This window comes from Dermacentor silvarum, chromosome 1 (genome assembly GCF_013339745.2).
Source record: "Dermacentor silvarum isolate Dsil-2018 chromosome 1, BIME_Dsil_1.4, whole genome shotgun sequence".
In the NCBI taxonomy this organism is placed as follows: Eukaryota; Metazoa; Arthropoda; class Arachnida; order Ixodida; family Ixodidae; genus Dermacentor; species Dermacentor silvarum.
In genome coordinates, this window is record NC_051154.1 from 179,833,138 (window position 1) to 179,858,606 (window position 25,469).

At 46.0% G+C, this 25,469-nt stretch overlaps 1 protein-coding gene across 3 annotated transcripts in view; it reads right to left on the bottom strand.

The window, feature by feature from the left end:
* Nucleotides 1–25,469, bottom strand: part of LOC119436470 (histidine ammonia-lyase) — a 67,307-nt gene that overhangs the window by 6,046 nt on the left and 35,792 nt on the right. For 2 of the 3 annotated variants that reach the window (XM_037703321.2, XM_049658054.1), the window contains exon 16: nucleotides 17,201–17,444. In XM_037703321.2, the coding sequence (XP_037559249.1) occupies nucleotides 17,234–17,444 (211 nt within the window). In that variant the 3' untranslated portion in view covers nucleotides 17,201–17,233. Of the gene's footprint in view, nucleotides 1–17,043; nucleotides 17,445–25,469 lie in introns of those variants that run through there. The other variant, XM_049658046.1, reaches the window with a different exon arrangement.

The following is a 25,469-nucleotide window of genomic DNA, read 5'->3' on the forward strand; positions in this document are numbered from 1 at the left end:
CAGCTTCTGACCGATCAAGGCCGCTACTTTTTGTCTCGCGTCATCGATGACATCCTTCGTTCCTGCTCTACCCACCACAAGCTCACAACTGCTTATCACCCCCAAACGAATGGACTCACAGACCGCCTGAACCGAACTCTGACCGATATGCTTTCAATGTACGTCTCCGCCGATCACCGCGATTGGGACGTTACTTTGCCGTACGTTACTTTCGCCTACAACTTGTCCCGACATGACACTACTGGCTACTCCCCATTTTATCTCCTGTATGGACGCGAACTTTCTCTGCCTCTCGATACTTCCTGTCAGCTCAACCACCACATACGTTCGCGACGCCCTAGCGCGCGCCGACACAGCTCGCCAGGTCGCACGTGAACGGCTCACAGTGTCTCAGGCTTCCCAGAAAGCCCTGTATGATAGTCGCCACAGAGACGTTTCTTACTCCCCAGGTGCTCTCGTGCTACTGTGGTCTCTATCCCGCCGCATCGGTCTCTCCGAAAAGCTATTGTCCCGCTACGATGGTCCTTACAGGGTGCTACGTCAAGTCACCAACGTTACGTATGAGATCGATCCAGTCACCGCACCAGCGCCGTCTACGCCCCCACCCTCTGCTATCGTGCACGCCGCGAGACTTAAGCCGTACGTAACTGGACCCTCTGGTCCGTCGTAGCAAGCACCGGGTCGGCGCTCTCGCCCCGGGGGGGTAGTGCCACGAGACAGTGAAGGGGCTGCTACTGTCGGTCGGACGAAGACGACGGCGACGAAGTGGCCAGAGCCGCGCGACAGCCTTGCATCCGTCGCTGCTGCTTGTCCAAACCTTGTATATAGCCATACTCACTCCCTAAATAAACGTTATCCCCGTAACAGTATCATCAAGATTCCACTGTAGTATGCGCCGACAGAGGCGCATGCAGTGGCAGCGCCTTGCGGCGCATCATGCAAGCTGCAGCGGAAAAAAAAAAAGAAGAAGCAGATGTCCGGGCCGGCAGCTAGGGCGCGCTCTCTTCGGCGGCGTCCGTGTCTTGCGCTCAAAGCAGACGACACGGGTGTTCGCTTCAGCGGACACGCCGTAACGTTGTATTTGTCAAAGTCAAACAGCAACTGTTCTTGTCGGTGTCTGTTCGAGGGCCGTAATAATAACAGTGCTGCTACGCGCAGTGTGCCCTTCGTTAGAATTTGCTAGCCCAAGATGGGACGCAGGTGGGACACATGAGTGCGCTCACTAGAACTTGTCAGGCGCACGGCCGAATGGGAGCAACACACGCAACCAGTTGCCTTGGCAACCAAAACCGGGATAATTTGTTTCTTGGCCAACAGCATGATAGTTGCTCCGTGGGCTTCTGACATTTTCTGGTCGCCACAACTAGCAGAGTTTCCACTCCTAAAGGTTTCTTGCTCCGTGTTTTACATGCAGCCTGCTCATTTTTGTGATACATAAGTTTGTACTGATGCTGTAGACACGGCTTAAGGATCTCTCGTGTTTTTTTTTTTCTTTTTCAACCCTCATAGGCCTTTTAGGGGGCACACATTGTCAATCTTTTATGTGGACTGAACCACCACACTTCAGAGTTCCGAATATGCAGTCGTAAATATACAGGGTGTTTCACATAACTAGATCCAAATATTACACAATATTGGAAGATTGCAGCCGGATGATACCAATAGCATATGATTGAATATAGTTACTGAAAATCTTTCATTATTCATTGGAGGGCGCTATAATGATCGCAAAAGTTGTAGAGCACGTTTAGAAACACCCGATCCAGCTGTTTGCAGCTGTAAATGCCCACAATATTTGAAAAAAAATAATGTCCCGTACATGTGCGCCTGGACTGAAGAAGGGCCCTCAGGTGTGTTTCTAAAGAATGAAAGTGGCTTATTTGTGTAGCATAGCAAGTGAAAAGCTGACATTTACGCTGTTGCCTTGGCAGCCCGTATGGCTCGCAATTCTTTATCAGGAAGAGGCATGTTGGGCAGCCACAGTCAATCCAATGATAGAAAGCCAGAACATGCCATGTCTTATCAAAGATTATGTGGAATAACGTCGAGTGGAAGTGGTATCCACTCAGAAACGCTGTCCAAAAATAGAAAGGTGTGTGTAGTAATGATTTCCGAAGTACCTTAGGATTTTTCGCCGTATTACAAGTACAGAGCTCCTGCCGTGTGCAGTGAAATGCATTTTTAATAACCCACCTTCTGAAAAGGTGTGCATTATGTTGCGGAGAAGAGGCCTTTTTTTTTTTTCAGTGTAGGAAAAAACAGACGTGGTACTTGCCCCAAGAGCTGCGTATGGCGATAGAAGGCAAGCCGCAGACTTCTTGCGTACCTGGCACCCAGAAACAAGGCCGAGCCATCAACAATCCTTTGGCATTACGAGACAGGCATACCGGGAGCTTCACTAACAACCGCCAGAAATTAATGGGAACTAGGGAAGCTGGTTGCAGAAATGTTTTGGCATTTATGGCTGCCAACCCCTTGCAAGTATCCGTGCTTTGGGTTTTTTGATGCAGGAGTGTCATCATCGACAGTATGGGGAATACTCAAAGCTGTTAGCCTTTGGCCCTGCCACACTCGGCTCCCTCAGCAGTTTGAAGCCAGGGACTTGCACAACTTGGTCCAATTTGCAAACTAGCTGCTGATAAAGACAAAAGAAGATGCAGCTTTCCAAGAGCATACTGTGGAATCATAAAAATACTTTTGTCTAGCAATATGCAGGTGAACCTGCAAAATGCTCACTGCTGGAGCGGGGCAAATGCACACTGGCTTGGCAGTACACACAACCAGTACCAGTGGTCATTCAGCATGTGGTGCGGCATCTATGACAGACTGCTAATCAGACCTGCTTTTTTGATGAAATGCTGAAAAGACAGCGGTGCGTAAACGGAGATTCTGCTGGGCTAAGTAAGATGAATTGGATGAGTTGATGTAATAGATGAAAATGCTTGCTAGATTACCCTATATCTGGTTCCACAAGATGGTGCACATGCTCCCAGCTGCAGCCAAGCAACAACATGGCTTCATAAAGCTTTAAAAAAAAAAACACCGCCCAAGAACTCCGTACAGATGGTTAACGAGCGAAGCTGAAACATGTGGCCCTGGTGTTTAGCAGTGGGTTAATCCCGACGCTGTATTGAAGCGTTTCTCAATTATTGGTTACAAGTTTGTGTTTCTAGTGGAACGCAGGCACCAATGGCGGGCGGATGCTGCTCACCACGACGCCAAGCTAACTCGAGATATCGAACGCATGCGACAATGGCGAGCCGAGGACGCGGCGTTGCGGGCAGAGCAGCGTCAACGTAGCAATAGCAGGAACGCGTTCGCCAGGGCCAACACCCGCTTTCGGCGGGAGTTTCTTGAGCGGCACTTTGGCTTCGGCTGCGACAAAACGTCCACGTTGAAATCGCGAAGTGGAACGCAAGCACCAGTGGCGGTCGGATACTGCTAACCATGATGCTGAGCTAACTCGAGATATCGAATGCATGCGACAATGGCGAGCCGAGGAGCTGGCGTTGCGGGCAGAGCAGCTACAACGCAGAGAACGACGTCACTAACGGCGCTGCCAATGGCGCGCGCACTTGGGTGCGACGTACAGAACGACGTAACTGACGGCACAGCCAATGGAGACGTTTAGCGAAACATGGGACGAACGGTTTTTCGTTTCGCCTAGCCATATACAGCTTTCGCTGTAAAAAAGTGGATCGGATGGCATGGGCCTGCGTCATGGCCTGCAAAATCCCCGCAGATGACCTGGTTATACTTTCTCTTGCGGGACTACATCAAGGATCATGTGTACAACACAAAACCAACAACGCCAGATACTCTAAAGGCAAAGATTGGCCAGGTTTGCTGCAACCTTCCAGAAATTGTGCCAAGGAGTGCGACCAAATATGCTATTACACGATGTCAATACTGCGTAGCTGTGGATGGAGGCTTATTTGAACGTCTATTCTGAAAGGGAGGGTGTGGCCACAAGCACTTGTGGAAGTTTTCCAATTCATTATTGTTTCAAAACAGAATAAAACTTCTGTAAATGTCACCTCTTCGTCATTTGAATCTTTTCACACCATCTTTACACACTACTTTCCACACCACCTTTGATATTACACGGCACTTTCCAGCTTTCCATCTTCGGAATGATTGAGGCAGCCCAACATGCCCCTTTCTGATAAGTGATACGGGCCACCGAGCGAACAGTGCAAGCATCAGCTTTTTTCTTGCTCCCCCCACAAACACACCAGTTTAGTTTGTTAGAAACACGCCAGGGTGCTGCAGTCCTGGTTCGCAAGTGCATGACCTCATGATGTTTTCTTTCATATTTTGCATGCTTTTACAATCATTATCGAGCATGGACGGCCAACGCGTCCCACAAGACAATGCATTTCGCCAACACTGCACCCTTCTATCTCGGCAACTGCGCAGAAGGGCCTTCACTGTGTGTGAAGTTTTGGACGCCAGTGCGATCATCGACTGCCACCTATATAAGCAACTCGACACCTCAGCTTGCTTCTAGTGGGCACGTCGGCTGGCCGCCTGTCACAGCTATGACCAACCCGTTGCTTTACATTATGCAGCTGCTCTTGCTACGTGCGACATGGACGGCCAACGCATCCCACAAGACAATAGATTTCGCCAACACTGCGCCCTTCTATCTCAGCGACTGCGCAGAAGAGCCTTCACTGTGCGTGAAGTTTTGGACGCCACCGCGCTCATCGACTGCCACCTATATAAGCAACTCGACACCTCAGCTTGCTTCTAGTGGGCACGTCGGCTGGCCGCCTGTCACAGCTATGACCAACCCGTTGCTTTACTTTACGCAGGTTAGTAACAAGCATTCTACAGTCAAATCTAATGATCCCTGCTTTATCCAGCTGACGTGCCCCAACAGCTTGTGTTTGTGTTATCTGCATGTACGAAATATAGTGTTGTTGTAGCTGAAACTTTGTGGCGACATAGAAACCAATCCAGGTCAGTCTACCGAACAATTATTAAAAGAACTTCTTGAGGGCCAAAAGACTATGCATCAAAGATTAAATACGATAGAGTTCAAACTCAAGAAGGTTTAAACATCAATGTCGATCGTTAAGGAACTGGGTACCAAAGTATCCAGTTTCGAAAAAACTGTTCAGGGATTGGAAAAAAAGTTCGCGAGTTTTGAAGACAGAAGTAGGCGAAACAATCTTTTGGTTTTTGGAATCCCTGAAAGATAGGAAGAAACACAGGACTCACTTGAATCAATCGTAGTTGGAGACTTGTTCAAAAATAAGCTCGGTATAGAAATGAATTCTGTGGAAAGACTGCATAGAATAGGGCGCACGCAGCCAAATCAACCAAGACCGGTAATTATAAAATTCATAGACGACCGGGAAAAAGAAGTGTGCTGAAAAACTGCATTAAGCTGGAATGAACTACTTCTTCAGTGTCTGAGTACTTCTCAGCAGCCACCAGGCAAATCCGGAAGAACTTGTGGGATAGTGCGTCCGATAACAAGGAAGCAGGCGCCAAGGTGAAACTAACATACGACAAGATTAGAATTGATAATAAAATGTATGAATGGGACAGTCTTCATATGAAAATGATTCCCCTTGGTCGGTGCTGCAGCAGGCTTCATGATAAACAGTGACCTAAAAGTGAAGTAACAAAACAGTTTCGATGTCTGAATATAAATGCCCGAAGCTTAGTAAATAAAGTTGTCGACCTAGAAAGCGTAGTAATGGTGCACAGGCCACATGTGCTTATAGTAACCGAAACTTAAATGGTTACACCAAGATGTTAATGATTACGAAATAAGACCACTGGGCTACAGGATAAACCGTAATGACAGAGATTCCTATGGTGGCAGTGTCGCCATTTTGTTTCAAGAATCACTATGTGTGATGCGATTGCCCGACATCAGGGGAATCGAATGTGTTATCATTAAGGTTATTCTAGATGAGCTCAATATTGTCATTGGGGGTTTTTATCATAAGTTCTGGCGATACCTTTCGAGCAAACAAAGTCCAGCTTCGAGCGTATTGGTAAACAATGAAGCAGTAACTGATAAGGGGGAAATAGAAGCATTGAATGATTATTTCTGCTCAGTTTGCACGTCTGATAATTACATTACCCCCGATCTCATCACTTATGAGGAAATCATAGCAATTGAAGATGTTTCTATTTCCGGAGAAGGCGTACTGTCCCTTCTTCTTAACCTAGATCCTAACAAATCGCCAGGGATTGATGCCATACCGAACGACTTCCTTATAAGGTATACTGAATGGTGTGCCAAATATCTGTGCTTGATTTTTAAAGCCTCACTTTCACGCTCTGAACTTCCCAATGACTGGAAGCATGCTAAGATCACACCAGTGCCTTAAACTGATGATCACTCGCTTGTGTCATCTTTCAGGCCTGTTTCAATGCTATGTTCTAGCGCAAAAATTCTCGAACATATAATATTTAAACATCTTGCCGTCTTTGTTGAAAGTAGTAACATAGTTACCCCCCATCACCTTGGTTTTCGCGTAGGATTCTCAACGATAACCCAGCTCGTTGAGACGATCCATGACTTTGCAGCAGTGGTTGATATGAATGGTCAAATAGATATTATATTATTAGATTTAGAAAAAGCCTTCAATCGTGTGAGTCACCAGAAATTACTGCTTAAACTCAAACCAATCCTGAAAAACGACTTTTTACTTGCGTGGATAACAGCATACCTTTCCATGAGAAGCCAGTGTGTAACAGCCGATGGTGTAGACTCAAACTCTGCCCGCGGGAAGTCAGGTGTTTCACGAGGTTCTATTTTAGGGCAATTGTTTTTCCTGTTATTTATCAATGACATTGTACAAAATGTATCTGTAAAAATAAAACTTTTTGCGGACGATTACATACTATATCAAGAAATTTGCGGACCGAGTGATCAAGAATCTTTAAACACAGCATTAACCACACTGCACACATGGTGTATAAATTGGCAGATGACAATTAATTACAAAAAAAAACAGTAACAATGAGAGTGATGCGGAAAAAACAACTGTTCTTGTTTACTTACTGCATTGATGGTCATGCTCTGTCAGAGGTCTCTAGACATAAATACCTGGGAATAATACAGTATAGACCACTTATAACGATAATACAGTTCGATAATAATACATTATCGAGTAATAATACGTTATACGAGTAATACGTTATCGATAAACGATAATAATAGACCGCTTATAGTGCAGGACCGGATATAGTGCGGTCTTTTCAGACTCCCGTTAATTTTCCCATAGCACTCCATGTATACACATATCGCTTATAGTGCAGTTGCGGGAAACGAAATACCGGTTACAGTGCGGCTGCCTGGGAGTACGGAAGTCAGCGGAGACGGCGAACGCTCCCCTCAAACGGGCGCCCCAAGGATTGCTCGAGGAAGAAAGAGACGAAGTGGAGGAGAAGGGCACGTGGTGCGAACGAACAGCCAGTGAGGCTGTAATCAGAATCGTGAGTGCGAGTCATGAAATATCACGGCGCGCATAGCGAGCGAGGGCCACGAAACGGCCAACGCTCGCTTCACGATAACCGCAGTTAACGAAACTTCAGCGAGCGAGCGGGCGGCACCGACACGGCACGGCGAAGGGCGCACGCGTAGACCGTGGAATGTGAGGGAGGAGGGAGGCAGGGAAGCGGATTTCGCCTCGGCAACTCTGCCGCTTCGGTGGCTCCCCTCGCCCTCCGTCGTAGCACCCTCACTTTCAACTGTCACCGTGCGCGCCCGTCGCCGTGCAGGCGCCGCTGCTACAGCCGGCCCTCCGTTCCAACGGCGGCGGCTCGAAACATGGTACGCGCGAGCGGCGCAGCGTGGCGCCAGCGCTCGAGCACTGTGCGTAGGCGCAAACAGAAATACGCGGCCCGGCGCCAGCTCCCCGAAGTTTCGTTTTCTGCCGTTATCGGGAAGCGGGCGTTTGCCGGCGTGGGTAGTTTCGTTGGCCGGCCTGAGACAGCGCCGCTGCTTCCCTCTGCGCGTGCAAGGTCAACACATGACTAGAAAGTAGAGGAAGCATAAAGGAGAAAGAAGGGGTTCACTGCCGTTTTCTACCCGTGGCTACGGTAGCGTGGCTGAGACGTCGGCACGTACACGCATGTTCCGGCGCAACGCAGAATCGGCGACCTTGCCATTTGAGAGAGGGTGAAATTTCCGCCGCGTTTTTTTTTTTCTCTCTCTCTTTTTCGTTCGCGCGCGACATTGAGGGGTCTCCCCTAAGCTTTTACTCTATGGCGGTGCCGGAGCAATGCCGGTCGGAGGCGCCGCCGCGTGATTTGATTCGAATTAACGAGATTCGACTGTAAAATGAATGCAAACGTTCTAGCCGCATTCCTCGACTGTCGCATACGCGTGGCGGCTCGGTGCACATGTTTTGCATATGTGCGGGCTTGAAAATTGTTGCTTTGGTTATAGTGCGGTACCGCTTATAGTGCAGATATTCGCGACTCTGGCGACTTACGTTATAAGCGGTCTACACTGTACTCACATCTGACCTAAAATAGAATAACCATGTCGAGTACATGGAAAAAAAGGCCATGAAAAACTCGGTTATGTGAGGAGGAGGCTTGTAAATGCCACGTCGGGCATAAAACTTCTCGCTTACAAGACATTTATTAGGCCCATTTATTAGGCCGTCGTTAGAATACGCAGCTGTAGTGTGGGATCCTTTTACTGTGTTCACCATAAAAAAACTAGAAAGGGTTCAAAGAAAATTGATCCGATTTGTCTTGAATTGTTATAGCTGCAAGGGTGGGACTCCTGCGCCAATTGCGCCATTTTGATACAAATGCAAATTCCTGCATCAAACTGCGCCAAACATAGGAGATTGACTGAAACAGCGCCACACTGCTTCAGAACCACTTCGGCATGTGTGTTCTGGTAGCGGCCGTGAACAGAGAACGGATTCGTCCTCCGATAAAGAGTGAAACCGTTCCCATTCCGCACACCGCACGGCAGTGCCTCCCGGACAATTTCTTGTAATTTTCACGCTTATAACACTGGATCTTTCGACGCTTCCGGCAAGTGCCGGCGCGCGCGCGGCCACTCTTTTAGGCTGTTGTCACTGCTGTCGGAAGGGCCAGGGTGGCTGTATTAAGAGTGTACTAGAATACGTTTAAGTGGGGCGAGTGTTGCGGCGCTCCATAACAGGCCAAAAACAACGAAAAGTAGGCTGAGGGCGCCACGAGCGAACCAGACATTAAGTAGGCACGTGCTGTAAAGGGTTCAACGGGCGGGTGTCTCTGTCCCCAGGGCCGGTATAACGCAAAACTATTCCAATCTGTTTTTATTCCCATATGGCCGAGGCCTGCGCCATTCTGGCCTCTCACGAAGCGCTAATGGCAGATTTGGAATAAAAGTCGCAGTTTCGCCCGAAAGGCGAAGCATCGATTACAATAGCAAATTAGTAGACAGCTATAGGAAGTAAGGATAATAGTTTTATCGACCGTTTAAACTTGTAACATACAAGTTTACAAATATGTAAACTTGTATAAGTTTACATTAAATTAAATTAAAATATTTGATAAATGATAGATAAATTAAAATAGATAAATTAAATAGATAAATTAAATTAATTAAATAAAGATAATAATAAGATAAATTAAATAGATAAAAAAGATAAATTAAATAAATAAATAAATGGATAAATTAAAAAGCATGGTGTCACGCGCGCACAAGCAAACATGAACTCGTCTCACTTGATGACTGCGAAAACTCTCTGTCAAAGCGCTGGAGTGAGCATGCGTGGCAGCAGCAGCGAGTGAATTGACCTTCGTTCTGCCTGTTACTACAAAGTGAACTAAGCGCCGTAAACACAGCGTTGCCGAAGCTATCGGCACTCGCAGTCTGTCCCCATCACAGATCGCTTTCAAGATAGGGCCATACCCAGCAGATAGGGCCATACCCAGATAGTGCCATACCCAGCAGCCTCCGGAGTAGAACCCCCTCCCTCTCATTGAGCACACACAGCATACGGCACGCTGCGACATTGTTATCACCCCTGGACTTTAAAAGGAACATCAGGGCGACGCCTATAGCAACGGCAGAAATGCACTTGGAGTGTCTATTTAAATGTTATTGCAATAAAAACAGATTGGAATAATTTTTACGTTTCACCAGCCTAGGGTTGTGAGGTCTCTCACATGCTCTTGGGACAAAGGAACGACAACACAGTAGTGTAAACAATCAAAAGGGCATTTATTGCACCTTTCATACACTAATGCACGCTAGCTGAATTACTATGCATAGAACATTCACATGGGTGCGCGACACATTGAGAAAGTCTGACTCGCCGCGACCGGATAGCATGCTAGACAGCAACGCCTAATTGTTCACGTGTACGGTCACGCGAACGGTGGTGCGTTGGAAAGATCTGTGTTCGTCCATAGCGGTATCCTGCTCCTAGCCTCGTGAGACAGTCTTGCGAAGCTTGGATCGGCGCACGCGCGGAACGTCCGCATCGCTCACCGACCCCACGTCCAAGAGGCAGCGCCTTCTCCCTTTTGCACCCAACTAACGCCGCCGTTAGGTGCCGTTAGCCGCGCAACAGTAGCGTCGTCTCTCGCAATGTGCCGCCGTAACTTCATGCGGCAAAGCCGGATTACAGGAAATGATAGCCATGCGGGGAAAACCACATCAGGAGACGTGCGAGAGTCGCACATCCCCACATCCCCCCAACCTTAAATCACTGCATATACTCAGGCGAAACATGTCGCACGGTCTAACAACGCGTGCGTCACGAACAAAGGGTAGTGCAGGCGGCAGTGGCTGCGTCGAGGAAATGTCCACGCGTTGTCCACAACCTGCAAGCCGACAATGTCTCTGGGGCACACCGCTGCCGTCTGTTGGTCACAGGAGCAGCTCTGCAGACTCGACGGCACGACTCCTGGCCAGGATCCGGAAACGGCAGCGCAGAAGTAGGCACGAGCAAGTGTCGCTCATGTCGACGCGCCCTTCTGGCGAGAGCCGCAGTAGCCGTTGGTGACTGCCAGCTCTATTCCCAGCCGCCGAGGGTTTCGAGCCAGACACAGGTGGCCGTCGAAGTCGCTGCGCCGAACTGGCCACAGGCATCTCCATCGCCTGGGGTAGCTCGATTGTAGTCCGGGGCAGTAGTGCAGACGATGTGCAGGTGACAGCAAACCAGGGGTGACTCTGCTCATTCTGCATACACTCAACGCACTTGACAAACACTAAAGTAGTGCAAGGGAGAGGGATTCTGCATGCACATCACCCACGTGGTACGATGTTCAATTCTGCTAGCAAAATTTTGGGCGGCTATTCAGATGCTAAGTTCACGTGAACAAAGCTTGCTTTCTCGAGTCGAACGAGTAATTTCAATTCATGCGAGGCTAACTGGAATGAGGGAAGCAAAGTGCGACACCTCAACACTACGGTCCCATCAGGTTGTGTCCCTCGACGTGCAACAGGCAGCTTCGTAAAGCCTTAGGCCTAATTCGTCGTTACCCTGACAACAACCGGCATCCAAAAACAACACCTAAAATAGGCACACGAACAGGCAGCCGCGAGGAGACAGCTCTGTGAGATGGTCCTACCCCACTCGGTGCACATAGTATCCGAGTTAACAGTGCCCACCGTCTCTGATGGTGTCGGAGAGCCCAGTGCCTGGCCGCAATACCAGACACGTATCACCAGACACATAACGCCCGTTGCGGCACCCATGGCCCGCAGCCACCCGGCTCCCAGAGCCGCAACTTCCAAAGTCAAAGAGATAGAAGGCAGCAGCTCATTTACATAAGAAATTCGGACCACCCACGAGGCTTCCGTACTCACTCGCTTCAGGCTTGCCAATGCTCCACGGGTGCTAGGCCTCGCTCTCCCAGGATGCAGACCACGTGGCTCTCATACCGACGAGTGTTCTTCGACACACTTGTGAAAAGGCTTAGCATGTTGAAAAGTTCAAACACGCTACAGCCACCGTTGCCTCGCTTAAGAAAGCACGCCGCCGATGCTACCGATCAGGGTGCACGCTAGGACGACGCTTTGGTTCAAACAAAGGTTCTCTCGAACCGAGTAAAACTGTCAAAATTATCGTCCGATGCCCCAAGAGCCCCACATTGGGTGCCAAATGGGGGGTACGCTCTGCTTGAGGCTAGGGCAAGGTGCAAGCTCCGGATCTGATGTGGGGATGCGCGACTCACGTGTCCCCTGATGTGGTTTTCCCCGCATGGCTCCTGTCTCCTGTAATCCGGCTTCGCTGCGTGGCGTTATGGCGGCAGCGTATTGCGAGAGATGGCGCTAGTGTTGCGCGGCTAACGCCACCTAACGGCGGGGTTACTTGGGCGAAAAAGGGAGAAGGTGCTTCCTCTTGGACGTGGGGTCGGTGAGCAATGCGGACGTTCCGCGCATGCGCCGATCCAAGCTTCGCGAGACCGTCTCACGAGGCTAGGAGCACGACACCGCTACGGACGAACATGGATCGTTCGAACGCGCCACCGTTCGTGTGACTGTACATGTGAACGATTAGGCGTTGGTGTCTAGCATGCGGGCAAACATCGCTATCCGGTCGCGGTGAGTCGGACTTCCTCGACTTTTCGTGCGCCCATGGGAATTTTCTATGCGTAGTAATTCGGCTAGCATGTATTAGTGTATGAAAGGTGCAATAAATGCCCTTTTCATAGTTTACTCTACTGTGTTGTCGTTCCTTTGTCCCAAAAGCACGTGCGAGACCCCACAGGGTTGATTGCGGCTTTCTGGGTCTGCGGTGACATATGGTGACCCAGAAATTATGTTACCGAGTCGATTGGACCGCATAATTTGAGAGCATTTTCCACTATCATCATGAGCGTGTGCACGAGAATATATAGTTCGATCGTAGTGCTACCGATGTGTTCGGTTTTACAGGATAGCATGCGCCATGCCACCGCTTGACACACTCTTCCATATTCTAGTGCGCTATAGCCACAAAGCGTGCTTCTACTACGTGCTTCGTGTAGGGTTATTTTTTCTTTCGTCGTGGTTTCGAACTGTGCTGCCATTTTTCATATTTCATTTATTCGCCCAAAATTCAGACTGGCCTGCTCCAAAATGAAATTTAACCTGCTCTAAGCTGCTCCAAAATGCAATTTAGGCTGCTCCAAACTGCTCCAAAACGCAAATTTACTTGCTTCAAAAATTGCTCCAAAATGACTTTGGGCAGTCCCACCCCTGTAGCTGGCAGACGTCACCCTCACTCCTCTTACAAAAAGCGGAACTTGAAGAGCTACAAAGTACAGAAAGACTGAAATTCTTTTATTTAGTTCTTCACTAAAAAAATTTGAATTCATAAGGCATTGTATATAAAACCAGCATCTGAATGTGCAGATTGCTTTTGTCATTAAATCGCACTGATACGTTCAAAAATTCATTTTTTGTAAGAACAGCCCGTGAATGAAATTGTCTACCAGCTTATGTTGTAGAATGTGAAACAGTCTTTTTATTTATAAATGCACTCGGAAAATGATCATGATTTTTTTTTTTCGTATTGGTTGTATAATGAGGCATTTCATTGTATATAATGCAATGTATTTCTCTTTTTTTCTCTGTGTTCAGTTATTTTTCTATTTTCTCACCATGTCTTTGTGATGCTACATGTTGCAACTATTTTGCCATTGAAAATTATGTATGCCCACTCCTGCTTAAGGGCCTGGCACCCAGGCTAGCAGTATGGAATAAAAATAAATAAATAAATAATAGTGCCCTCAAATTCAAAAACATCAGTAATTATTGTAACTAATCAAAGACTAGCCTGATAATTATTTTGAGTATGTCAGGACAACTGCCAACAATATGCAGATGGTGTTATCCAACTGCAATCTTCCCTTTTTTTTTTTTGTCTAGTTGCATGAAACTCTCAGTATGTGAAACTCTCTCTGTAGAAAACAAGGTGTTTTCTGTTTGTCACTTGCGTGCTGAAAGTTCTCTTGCAGGTCTTGCTCAGTTACCTGTGCCCCTGTACCACTTTGGTGGGGATATGCACTCCATAATTAAAATGCTGCCGTGATCACTGTACCATTTCATCTTGCTCTGTGAGTTTTACATATGCAATTAAATATCTCAAGAAGGCCTTGAAAAAAAAACAATTTATGAAACCTCAGGAACATGTCATAATGGGTGCTGTGCCTCTCAAGGAATATATTCCAGAAGAAATTTTTGAAAAGCACCTAACATTAACATAAATACAGTGAAACGCCTTGATAACAAAGTGCTTGGAGATCTGTAAAACCCTGCGTTATACAGGTCACTTTGTTGTAAAGATTCCGCACTGTGCTGCTCACATTACAGCAGGGGAAGTACGTTCAACAAAAGAAAACATTTGTTTAATGTGAATTCTTGAGAGACTTAAGAAATGGGCAATTCACTGGCCTCCAACAGCTGATAAGACGGTGATGTGTCGCAGTGACTTACAGCGAGTAATTTTTTTTTTCTTTCATGCTTTTTAATTTTTGTTCTTCGTGTAATCGTATGAGTTCTTCGTGCAATCGTACGACGGAACTTTTGGATCTTGACTCATATTCTAAATCACTTTTTTTATATCAATCGACGGAACGAGTTGCCTACGCATTAAAGCAGTGCTACTTTTAGCCACGCTTCAGCGCACAATGTTACCAGTAACCACCAAACAGTTATCACTGTACACTGGCAATATGAAGTTCCACACTTTGTGTAAACAGGCCCATGGTGGGAGTACCAACAGTTATTAGAACAGTGTCCCCCTTTCCACTTTGTTTCCGACAGTAGCTGCTGCGTATCGCCCATAGCAGGGTTCGAGGCTATCTGACATGCACTCCTGTGTTCCCGCTCATATTGCTCACAATAGTACATGCACACAACCATCAAAATTGGTTCAGGGTCCCTTTAAAATATACTTTCCTGCAATATTTTTTTGCCACCAAGCTGCATTTACTTTAGAAATGCTATGGCATTGTACAAACATGAAAAGCAGTGTGGCCCGAGTATGAAGATTCACAATAGAGGTGTGTTCCCCCCCCCCCCCAGGAGTGGAAATTTCAAATCAAACCGTAGATTATTAGAAAATAAATTAAATATTGTAAGAAACTGCACATTAAGCCAGAATCTTTGGCAGTCTTGCTGTGTAAAATATTAATTTCTTTTTGGTTATGTTGTTCGAAGCATACTTTAAAAATGTGTTGATAAAATTTCCAGTATGTAATCAGGTTTCTTGTGTGCAAAAAGCTGAAGCAGCACAGCAGCGCCACACAGACATTAACCAAAATGGAGTGCTCACACCACCGAAGTGGCACCTTTGTGTAATCTAAGCAGTGTGTCTGCTATTTCTCTTGCATTACAGCAAAGCTGTTAAGGAGAGTTCCACCGCAGTTTTTGTGCAACAATGGTGAAAGGCAACATCGGTGAAGGCCGGCGTGTAGCGGCATGGTCGGTATCAAATGTCAAAGAAAAACCAGCTACACAGCCTGCATCAGAGCCCCTAATTTGCCTTGAAATGTAATTATCAATGGTTATAACATAAAACTTATCTCGCGTATACCTCACTCAAATAGACAACTTTGTGCTGCTTATTTTAACCTTAAAGAAGACAAGTCCACTTGTCAAAACGTTGGCTCCTGCTCTCGCCTTGTGCTCGTGTTGCCCATTATGTTAGCCAGTAATTCACAATTTTTTTTTCTTGCATCGCATTTTACCGGCTCCATGTTGGAGGTCAGCTAGGAGGGACCCAAACCAAAAAAACATCTTGTGGGTATCGCGTCTCTGCCGATAGTTTTGCTATCGGTTCTACGAGTATGTTTGTGCCGCTTTTTTAATTATTTTAAAGGCTAATGCAAGTCTCCACACAAAGCTTGAATATTCTGAAGCATATAAAAGGCCCCGGGAATAGCGAAGGAATTGCACCAGGTCTAGCAAGCATTTGCAGAGTACATAGTAGATTTTGGGCACTGGCAAAACACCCACTAGGCCTTCCGAAAAATGAGAACTCCCTTATACAACTTCGCTGTCTTCCATGTGAGTTGCTCGGGGCATACATCTGCAAAGTATTGTGGTTTCTTTTTTTGTTTCTTTTTTTTTTTTTTGACAAGGATGTTTAGCATAGCATATTTAAAGCTGAATGCGTGTTTTCTGGTACCAAAATGGTGATTTGAGGCAGTCAGTCAGCAGGGTGGCCTAGCACAAACAACACTGAAAATTGGCTTTTGAACTGTAGAGTGCTGTTAATTTGTTAAATCAGAAGCCAATGTTCAGTTAAAGCTCAGTACTATACTAAAAAACTAGCAGTGAAACTGGCACCATGCAGTGCCAGTTTCACCTGATGAACACTTGTATCATCAGCTTGATACCTGATACTAAGAGCAAGAACAAAATAAGGTTAGGAGGGGGGCGGGAGGTAAAATTCAGGCCTTTTAATGGCAATGTATTACTTGCAAGCAGTTTCTTCCGGTCATCATAGCTCTGAAGGCACACTTGGACACTTGTCTTTGAAAAACTTCCGAGGCACTATCTCTTGCTACATACAGACTAGATGGGTTACATCATCGAATGCTTCTCTCTGACTTTTTGTTGCCTGCTGTATAGACTTCCAACTTGGAGCGTAAACTTTAATATTTTTTGCATAAAAAATGCTATTCTGTGCATCATTGCATTTTTTTGATCTCATCCAGCTTGGAAGTAAATTTTATGGCTGCTGTGTGAATCATAAATGAAAGGGTGTAATTGTGACCACCTTAATAAAGATTACTCTGGATAAGTAGCCAACTAAAATATGGCCATGTTCTTTTATATCTACTAACAATTCTCCTGTATTGGCTCAGGTTAGTTCCTGTTAAGGTGTAAAACGCAACACACAGCTACTCGCACCACAAACAATTGTATTATAATTGGTCTTGGTCCAAGTGCTTGTTCACATAACCAAGTGGTGATTTATTCTGTATTCATACTGCCATAAATGGGCTTTGCTTATGTCATCTTTGGAGGCCCAGTACAGTGTTGGAAAGTCAAGTTAATTAATGGCCGTGCAGGCGTGGGCTAGGTGTAATCAGATGTTTCTGCACTAACATGTTAGCAGGAACTTTTGTCATAATTCATTGTGATTTATTATGCCATTAACTTTATTACTGGTTCATACCTTGTACATGACCACGCTCACATGAAATGATTTCCTTATTTGAATACACCTGCAATCATCTTTTGTGACTTCAAGTGAAAGCAACAAGGCTTGCTAATTACCATTGAATTTGCAAGAATGCCTGCCTTCTTCATTCAGTAGTCATGGTTGTCCACCCTGCGTTTCTTGCTTGAGCTTGCCGCACTGATCTCAGATGTTGTCGGTGAAGGCATTCGTGTCTCCTCCTCCTGTACTGTGAAGTAGTGGTCCATGTGTGGCTTGACAATGTCCCAAACACGTGACTGTTTCAGCAGGTCCGTGGCCGCGTCAATGTCAGGCGCCATCACTCGATCCTTGTCCCAGGGTCTTGAAACAAAATAGCGTCACTATGTAACCATTCTGGGACAAGAACTAGAATTTTCTATTGCTCGTGTAGGCACCTCTATGCAAAGCCTCTACAACTTCAGACTTCCACTCTCCACTGGTAACTGCCATGGTATAAAAATGTTTATTGATTTACAAAGTTTCCTTACTAGGGAATGCTGCAGTGAAAATGACAAAACTCGCCACTCGTAAGCAAGTGCAATTTTTTTAACAGCAGAGCTGTTTAAGCTGGCCGTTAGTCCGTCCGTCATCGGAAAAAAATGTGGGCTGATCCTGGTGGTAGTGCAGAAAGGGTCCAAGCACAATGGCACATACCCCTGTGAACTAGCGAAGCTGAGCCTGGCTAAGTCTAGCTAAGCGTGGTTGGGACTACTTAAGCTTAGTCAGTCATCTTTAGGCACTTGATAGCTAATCGATAATTGATCAATAAATAAATTCCGGAAAATGCTGGGGATGACTTAACAATGCTTAGCCTAGCCCAAATACGTGGCCATTACCTTGCGATAGCCAATCAATAGCTATTCGATAATCAATCAGTAATCAATAAATTCCAAAAAATGCTGAGAATGATTTGGTAGTGTTTAGCCTAGCCCAAAAGCCAGGACTAGCTAGGTGCCCATCAGCTCCGCTGTCTCTTTAGCATTGCGCCTCCAGTGCAAGGTACAATAATGTTTGTTTTCATTGTTTATAGATTATATGCCTTGAAATGATTGTTTCTGTCACTTTCCAAGAATTGTCAAGCTTAATAGTGCTCAGTTCACCCACTCCCCCAACCAATAGCCCTTCGTTTTATTTGTTTATTAATTTGCAGCGGAATGACATATGAAGAAGGGGTGCTCGCTTAAGGTCCACAAAGCATATTCTAAGATTGGGCATAATTTATTGAATGCAATAAAACATCAGTTCTACAGCCACTGCCTCTTTAGATTTCACATCGAAGTCGCACTCCTTGCACCACCTCATCACCCGTCTCGTACATATATGCGACCTGGAATGTGCACGAGAACACTGTTTATGCGCCATCGATGGATGCTAACACAGTGCATGTTGCTATGCAAGGGCAATATTCTACATTGGAAGTTGTCAAACATCAGTACACATTTGTGTATTAGAGTGTATTAGCATATGGTATATTCTAGTACACTATAGTGTATGTGTGTACACATGCGCACACACACCACACCACGCACAGAATTGTTTTATCTTAACGTTAACAGAATTTTTTTAAATCACCTGTGGAATATAGTACAAATCTACTAATGAACTGGATATTACTTTAAGAGGTATACATTACTTACACTGGAAAGCAAAATGCATAATTGACTACAAAATTTCACTGATCAACTTTTTAACTAATTACTGTAGCACAGACATGACATTACACGAATTGAAGCCAGTGATTTCACAAGGCACATCCACCTGGAACGAATTTTGAAGCTAGTACCAGTTTTGAGCTAAGCATAGTCAAACTTGTGGTAAAAATGCATGATTGTTCCACTTACTCTTTTAACGAACACATTTTTATGCATTGGACTTCAAAAATTACTGGGAGACCAGTGCATTTCGTCGTAAATTCTTGGGACGAATATCTCGAAACTGGTGTAATCCTCGGAATTCATTCCAAGTGGATATTACTTACAACGTCACCGGCTACAATTTGTAAATTTTAGTATGTGCCATAGAGTAATTAATTCAAGTGTGAATTACCGAAATTTTGGTAATTTATTCAATGATGCATTTTCACTTCTAGTGCAAATAATGTTCGCCTCGAGTAACCCACCTCAAAGAATAGAATTACGCTACATGCCACAGGTGATATCAAAACATTCTGTTAACTATAAATATAACGTGCACGCACGCACACGCTGCTGGGCAAATAAACCAAAGATAACTGCAAAGTTGTGCTTCTCATCTTTCCATATACCGGGTGTTGAAAATGAAGCTTTACGGAATTTTTAAAAATTTCCCGTAGCAGGTAGCATAATTCTTATCGTTGAGCTGGGTTATTCGAAGAGACGGACATTAGTAGCATGAGAAATCGAAGCATATATTCAACTAATTAACAAAAGTTTACTAATTATCTTTAGTTTTAAGTGCTTTACGACACATATTGCAATTTACAAATTCTAGCCGGTGAGTTTGCAAGAAGCATCCATTTGAAATGAATTTCCAGGATGACACCAGTTTCGAGATATCATTTCCCAAAGTGTGGGATGAAATACATGGGCGTTCCGGTTAGTTTTGTGCTTCATTGTATAAAACAGCATTTTAGTAAAAAAGTGGAACAACGGTGCATTCTTACGGCGAGTTTTATGACGCATATCTCCAAACTGGTGTCATTCTGGATGTTCATTTCAAGTGGATACGCCTGACAAGCTCACGCGCTACAATTCTTAAATTGCAATATGTGTCGTAAACTAATTAACTAAGAAGTTAATTAGTGCATTTTGTTAATTAGTTGAATATGTTTCGCTTTCTCGTGCTACTAATGTCTGCCTAATCGAATAACCCAGCTTCAATGATTAATAATTATGCTATCTGCCACAGGCGATTTTGGAAAATTCCATAAAACTTTAAAATTAACACCCTGTATATATATATATATAAACGAGAAGAAAGGGAACCGAGGGGCTCGATTTTATTAATCATATCATCAGAAGCCAACAAACAATGACACCAAGGACAACATAAGGAAAATCACTTGTACTTACTAATTGGATTAAAGAAAATGGTAAATGAACAGAAATTAAAGTGGATGAAAAAACAACCGTCCGCAGGTGGGGAACGAACCTACGTCTTCGCATTACGCGTGCGATGCTCTCACCATTGAGCTACCGCAGAGCCGTTTTCCCATCCACTTTCTGGGGTATTCGCAACTCAAATGAACTGCAGGGGGCGCTGCGAAAACTGGCCGCGTCTGGCTACTCTGTGCAACATGGCAGCTATACGGAGGTCCCCCCGTCGCCGCAACCGCTGTGTTTGATGTACAGTACACTGTAGTTTGATTATTTTCGTGCAGCATGATGCCAGTTTGCACTGTTTTGTGGAAGGAAAGCGAGTAGCTTACGCCGACCAAATCATTTTAGCCGATCTGAGAGAGGCACAATGGGTAATGAGGCTGAAATGGTCGCACGGTGTGTGCAAACATCTGGCGTGACAGCGGACCCGCACAAGATTCTGATGAAAATCACCGATGTATTCTTGAACCCATTGGTCGTGGAACCGAAGTACTTGTGCACTGTCGAATTGTCAGAAAAGTACAAGCACGTTTCTGCTGCTTTGATTCACTGTGAAGGCGCGGATATATAGTCCGGCGTTTCGAGCGTGCGAGACAGCGGACGGCGAAGTTGGATGCGTCACGCTGGCCTCGCCAGGATTGCCGAAATCTTACAACCTGCTCAGTTTGTCACGTTTAACATGGCCCGCAGCAGCGCACCGACTTGCTCGATCAGCTGTTGCCGCTGTACATGCGGATAAATGCGCAGCCGGCGCGCATGCACTTTCTCATTGTTGTTCGTTCGGCGAAGGCGCAAACTCTGCACGCTCTTTTCAGTCCAGAGAGCAAGCGAACCTAAAATCAAGCTTTGCACTTTCTCGCGAAAATGCACTACGAATCTTTGGCGAACCTTTCCCGCTACTTTTGTGTTCCTGTTATCTATTTTACATTCAAGATTTGCGCAACGTGACTGCTGCTTCGCTTAGCTGTAGTTATTGCAGTAGTTGGCGCATTGTTTCTCTCGCAGAGAACAAAACGATAAATAAGAAGCCGAAAGTTCTGCTTACTACAATAAAAACACATTTGCACAACATGTACAGGTATGGCTTGGGCTGCGTGGCCTGACCATGACTGATTACTCATCCCCGCTTTCTACGAACATGTCGCTAATGGCTGCTGTGTAAACTAATGAAATTAAACAAATGTTTCAGTGTAAATTAATGTTAACTAAGCTGCTGCATTATGAATTTAATTAATTTTCCATGTTATTCTATAATTTACGTATCATCATCATCAGCAGCAGCCTATATTTATGTCCACTGCAGGACGAAGGCCTCTCCCTGCGATCTCCAATTACCCCTGTCTTGCGCTAGCGTATTCCAACTTGCGCCTGCGAATTTCCTAACCTCATCATCCCACCTGACTTTCTGCCGTCCTCGACTGCGCTTCCATTCTCTTGGTATCCATTCTGTAACCCTAATGGTCCACCGGTTATCCATCCTACGTATTACATGGCCTGCCCAGCTCCATTTCTTCCGCTTAATGTCAACTAGAATATCGTCTACCCCCGTTTGTTCTCTGATCCACACCGCTCTCTTCCTGTCTCTTTACGTTACTCCTAAGATTTTTCGTTCCATTGCTCTTTGTGCGGTCCTTAACTTGTTTACGTATTTGCAATTTACGTATACTGCACTTTAAGTGGTCAAAATTGTGTTCGCCTCCGAACTGCCAATTTCCTTCATACGCTGATAAGGAATACAATTGTTTGATAATTACGCACTTTCAGATAAGCGCCTACTAATTTGCACTAGTTACACGGGTAGCATGTCCACGCCGCAATGAAGGCGTACCGCTATGCCACCCATACTTATTTTGCACGCTGGCGCGTACATGTGCTTGCATAGAACGATTTACTGACGTTACCCCGAAGTACCTGAAACTGATGTACCGATTTTCGCTGATGTACCATACGCACTAGTTACACGTTGTGCGCCGCATGTATTTTATATAAAAGCTTTAATCAATGAAACCTTGAGTACCGCGGCGACATTCGCATCATAAACTGCATTACCACGCCGGCTATCACATGAAACTGTATGTTGCAGCACGCATACGCTGAACGTTATCACGATGCCAGTAACAACCTCAACGCAAACTTCCTGAAGTTCGCTGGAGCGCTCTACTGCAAACTTAGTACCAGCAACAGGATCGCGTTCTCTTCACACAAACAACAAACCGACCCTCGCCTTAAAAAAAAAAAAGAAAACTTTCTCGAGCAAGATGTTGAGAACACAACTATTGCCGTTGTTGCAGCTTATGATAAGATTCGCAATACATGTGGCTCTTCGGCGCCGCAAAACTGCAAAACGCAGCATAATTCTACGGCCGTGCGGAGTTTCGTAGATGGTGGCTCCATCGTATCGTACTAGAAGCGCACCCGATCGCACTACGAAGGCTACGCTACGGACGGAGCGTCTGCTCCGACGCCCCGACCTCCGTTTGAGGTTTCCGGCGCTCGCCGCTAGGTGTCGCATGAATTGCTGGAGTCGCGATACAACTAGAACTCACCGTGGGAGTGTTAGCCAGCGCCACCACTCTCCAACCTAGGAGCGGATGTGGAACATCCTTTCTGCCGCAGGCGTCACGAGCACGTGATCTAATTTCTGTTCATTTATCATTTTCTTTAATTCAATTAGTAAGTACAAGTGATTTCCCCTATGTTGTCCTTGGTGTCATTGTTTGTTGGCTTCTTATGATATATATACATATATATTAGTGCAATTTGACTCCACGTGTCTTTACTATAATTAGGCACTGTCTAGAACAGAGCAGTTATATTGTGCAATCTTTTTAATTGGAACATATACTTTAAAGAATGTCACAGTTTGCGAAGAAATGAATGCGATAGCAACACAGCAATGTCATACGAAGTAAGGTGGGCGGCTTTGGTAGCAATATGAATTGTAGTAAACATGAGCTGATTTAGTAAGCAGGTGTGCTGCGGCGTAAGTAGACCGACATGAAGAGAGACTCGATGACCACGAGAAGGCGCGTATGAAACGGTGGGGTTGATGAGAAGCGCTTCCCGTGGGCAGCGCGTGCGAAGGGACACACCTGTAGTGCTGCACTGCCGATCCGGGCAGCATTGCATGTGTAGCGTGCGTTGGAAAATGTGGCCCGACCATTACTAACTGAATGAACAAGCGTGGTGTGAGCGCGCACAAACAAACATGAACAGATCACACTAAATGACTGCAGACAACGACTGTCAAAACGCTGGCAGCAAGCACATACGCCGCCGCGGGCGAAGGTACGTGCGGTCTATCGCTTCAACGGAAACTGAGCGGCGAATGCACGGCGCATAAAGGTCAGAGCCGTGGGGAGATAAGAGACGGTGCGGGCGAGCGACGAGCACGGTTGTTGGCAGAGCAGAAGTGCGACCCCCCCCCCGCGCGCTCCCTCCGGCGCTGGCTTCCCGCTTCCTTGCTTGCGCGTGGGTGATTGAGTGCGTTCGCTCTCCGTGATAGCGCGCGTCCCCGCACGCTTCCGCTCGGGCATACGGCGCGCGGCGAAGATTTTATCTATAGGGAACCTCACGGCGACGACGACGGCGACGGCAGAAATCCGGTTGAAGTGTCCATATAATTGCTATCGCAATAAAAGTTAAAGCAGTTCAGAACTCCTATTACAGGTCACGTGCCGAGTGTCGTTCTGTCTCGATTTGACCTCCATTTCTATTTCTCTTCTCCAAGAGTAGACGGCCCACATGTACATAGAAGTCGATGGCAGTCAGCAGCTATCTTTGTCTGCACTGATTTGATTATTAAGTACATTTGTCAACCATATTGCGCACGAACTTCCTCTGCGTGTCTGCAAATGTAGAGTGGCCCGCAAGTATTACGATCATTGGCAGAGTGGCCAAAACGGCACCCAAATACATGGAGGAGCCGGGTAGCGCACGTGAAGCTCCTGCTGTAAGCAGGTAATGAGCAGCCGCTAGAAGCGTTGTCCCGTCCAGTTAAGAAAAAGCGAGGAGAGGGCAGACCATTATATAAAGGGTGTCCCAACTATCATACACCAAGATATTAAAGTATGCAAATGCCACGTAACTGGACAGAACCAAGGTAATGTTTGCCGTCGCTTGGAGAGACTCAGATTATTTTTTGCATTCCGCCTAATTCGATAATTAGTCCTAATTAATAATCAACTTCTCAAATATTATAATTTGATGAAATGTGTCAATGAGAAAATTGTAGAGCAACATGAAAAACTCCCGATTCAGCTTTCTGTTGCTCAATACGTGCTACATAAAAGTGTTTTTTCCGAGCGTGAAAGTAGCTAGCCCGCGAATACACGCAAAATTGCCGCGCGACTGGCCGCTCGAGGCACTCTGCGTGTATTCGCGGGCATCTTTCACGCTCGGAAAAACACTTTTATGTAGCACGTATTGAGCAACAGAAAGCTGTATCGGATCGTGGCAGATGTGTTGAACTTTAACTAACTTATAGGGCAATACGTGCCAAAACCACAGTCGGATTATGAGGCACGACGTAGTGACGGACTGAGGATTAACTTTGGCCCCCTGGGTATCTTTAACGAACACCTAAATCTAAGCACACGAGCGTTCTTGTTTTTCGCCCCCGTCGAAATGTGCCTGAGCCGCGGTCGGGATCGAACACGCAACCTCGAGCAATGCCATAGCCGTAAAGCTACCACGCTGGGCACAGAAGTGTTGATTTGACGTGCGACCGCTTCCGTAGCAACGGCCTAGACGCTACGGTGCGGCAATGTGGCTATGCGTCTGCATGCCGTGCGTCAGTTGCCCGCTTTACAAATATGCATGGTGTTTATTTTTTCAGAAATAGCAGGAACGTGCCGCAGAATACCCTGAATTAAATTTATCCACTTTGTCCGCAAACGCTGTTGTGTCTAGTAGTAGTGTTTCCTCGCCTTCTCACGTCGCCGTTTCCCTCTCGCGCCCTCCCCCCATGTATGAAAACTGCGAGCTAAGAGTGGTAAGGCTGTGATTCGCTCGTTTCGTGGCTGCGTCGGTTCTACCCATTATCTGCCTCCTCTCCCTACCTCCTCTCTAGATTCTACCATTCAATCTACCTCCGTTGCGCTTTAGTAGAAAGGTAAGCGCTGCAGTTTATGCAATGCTTTTGTGGGGGTCACGGATAATTACAGCCGTCAAGATGATATTGTGCCGATGCCCAGGGAGCTCCAGAGGGCATTGTGACAACTGTTGATGAAAAGCTCCAAACGAGTTTCTCGCGTCGCCTTTCGTCTCT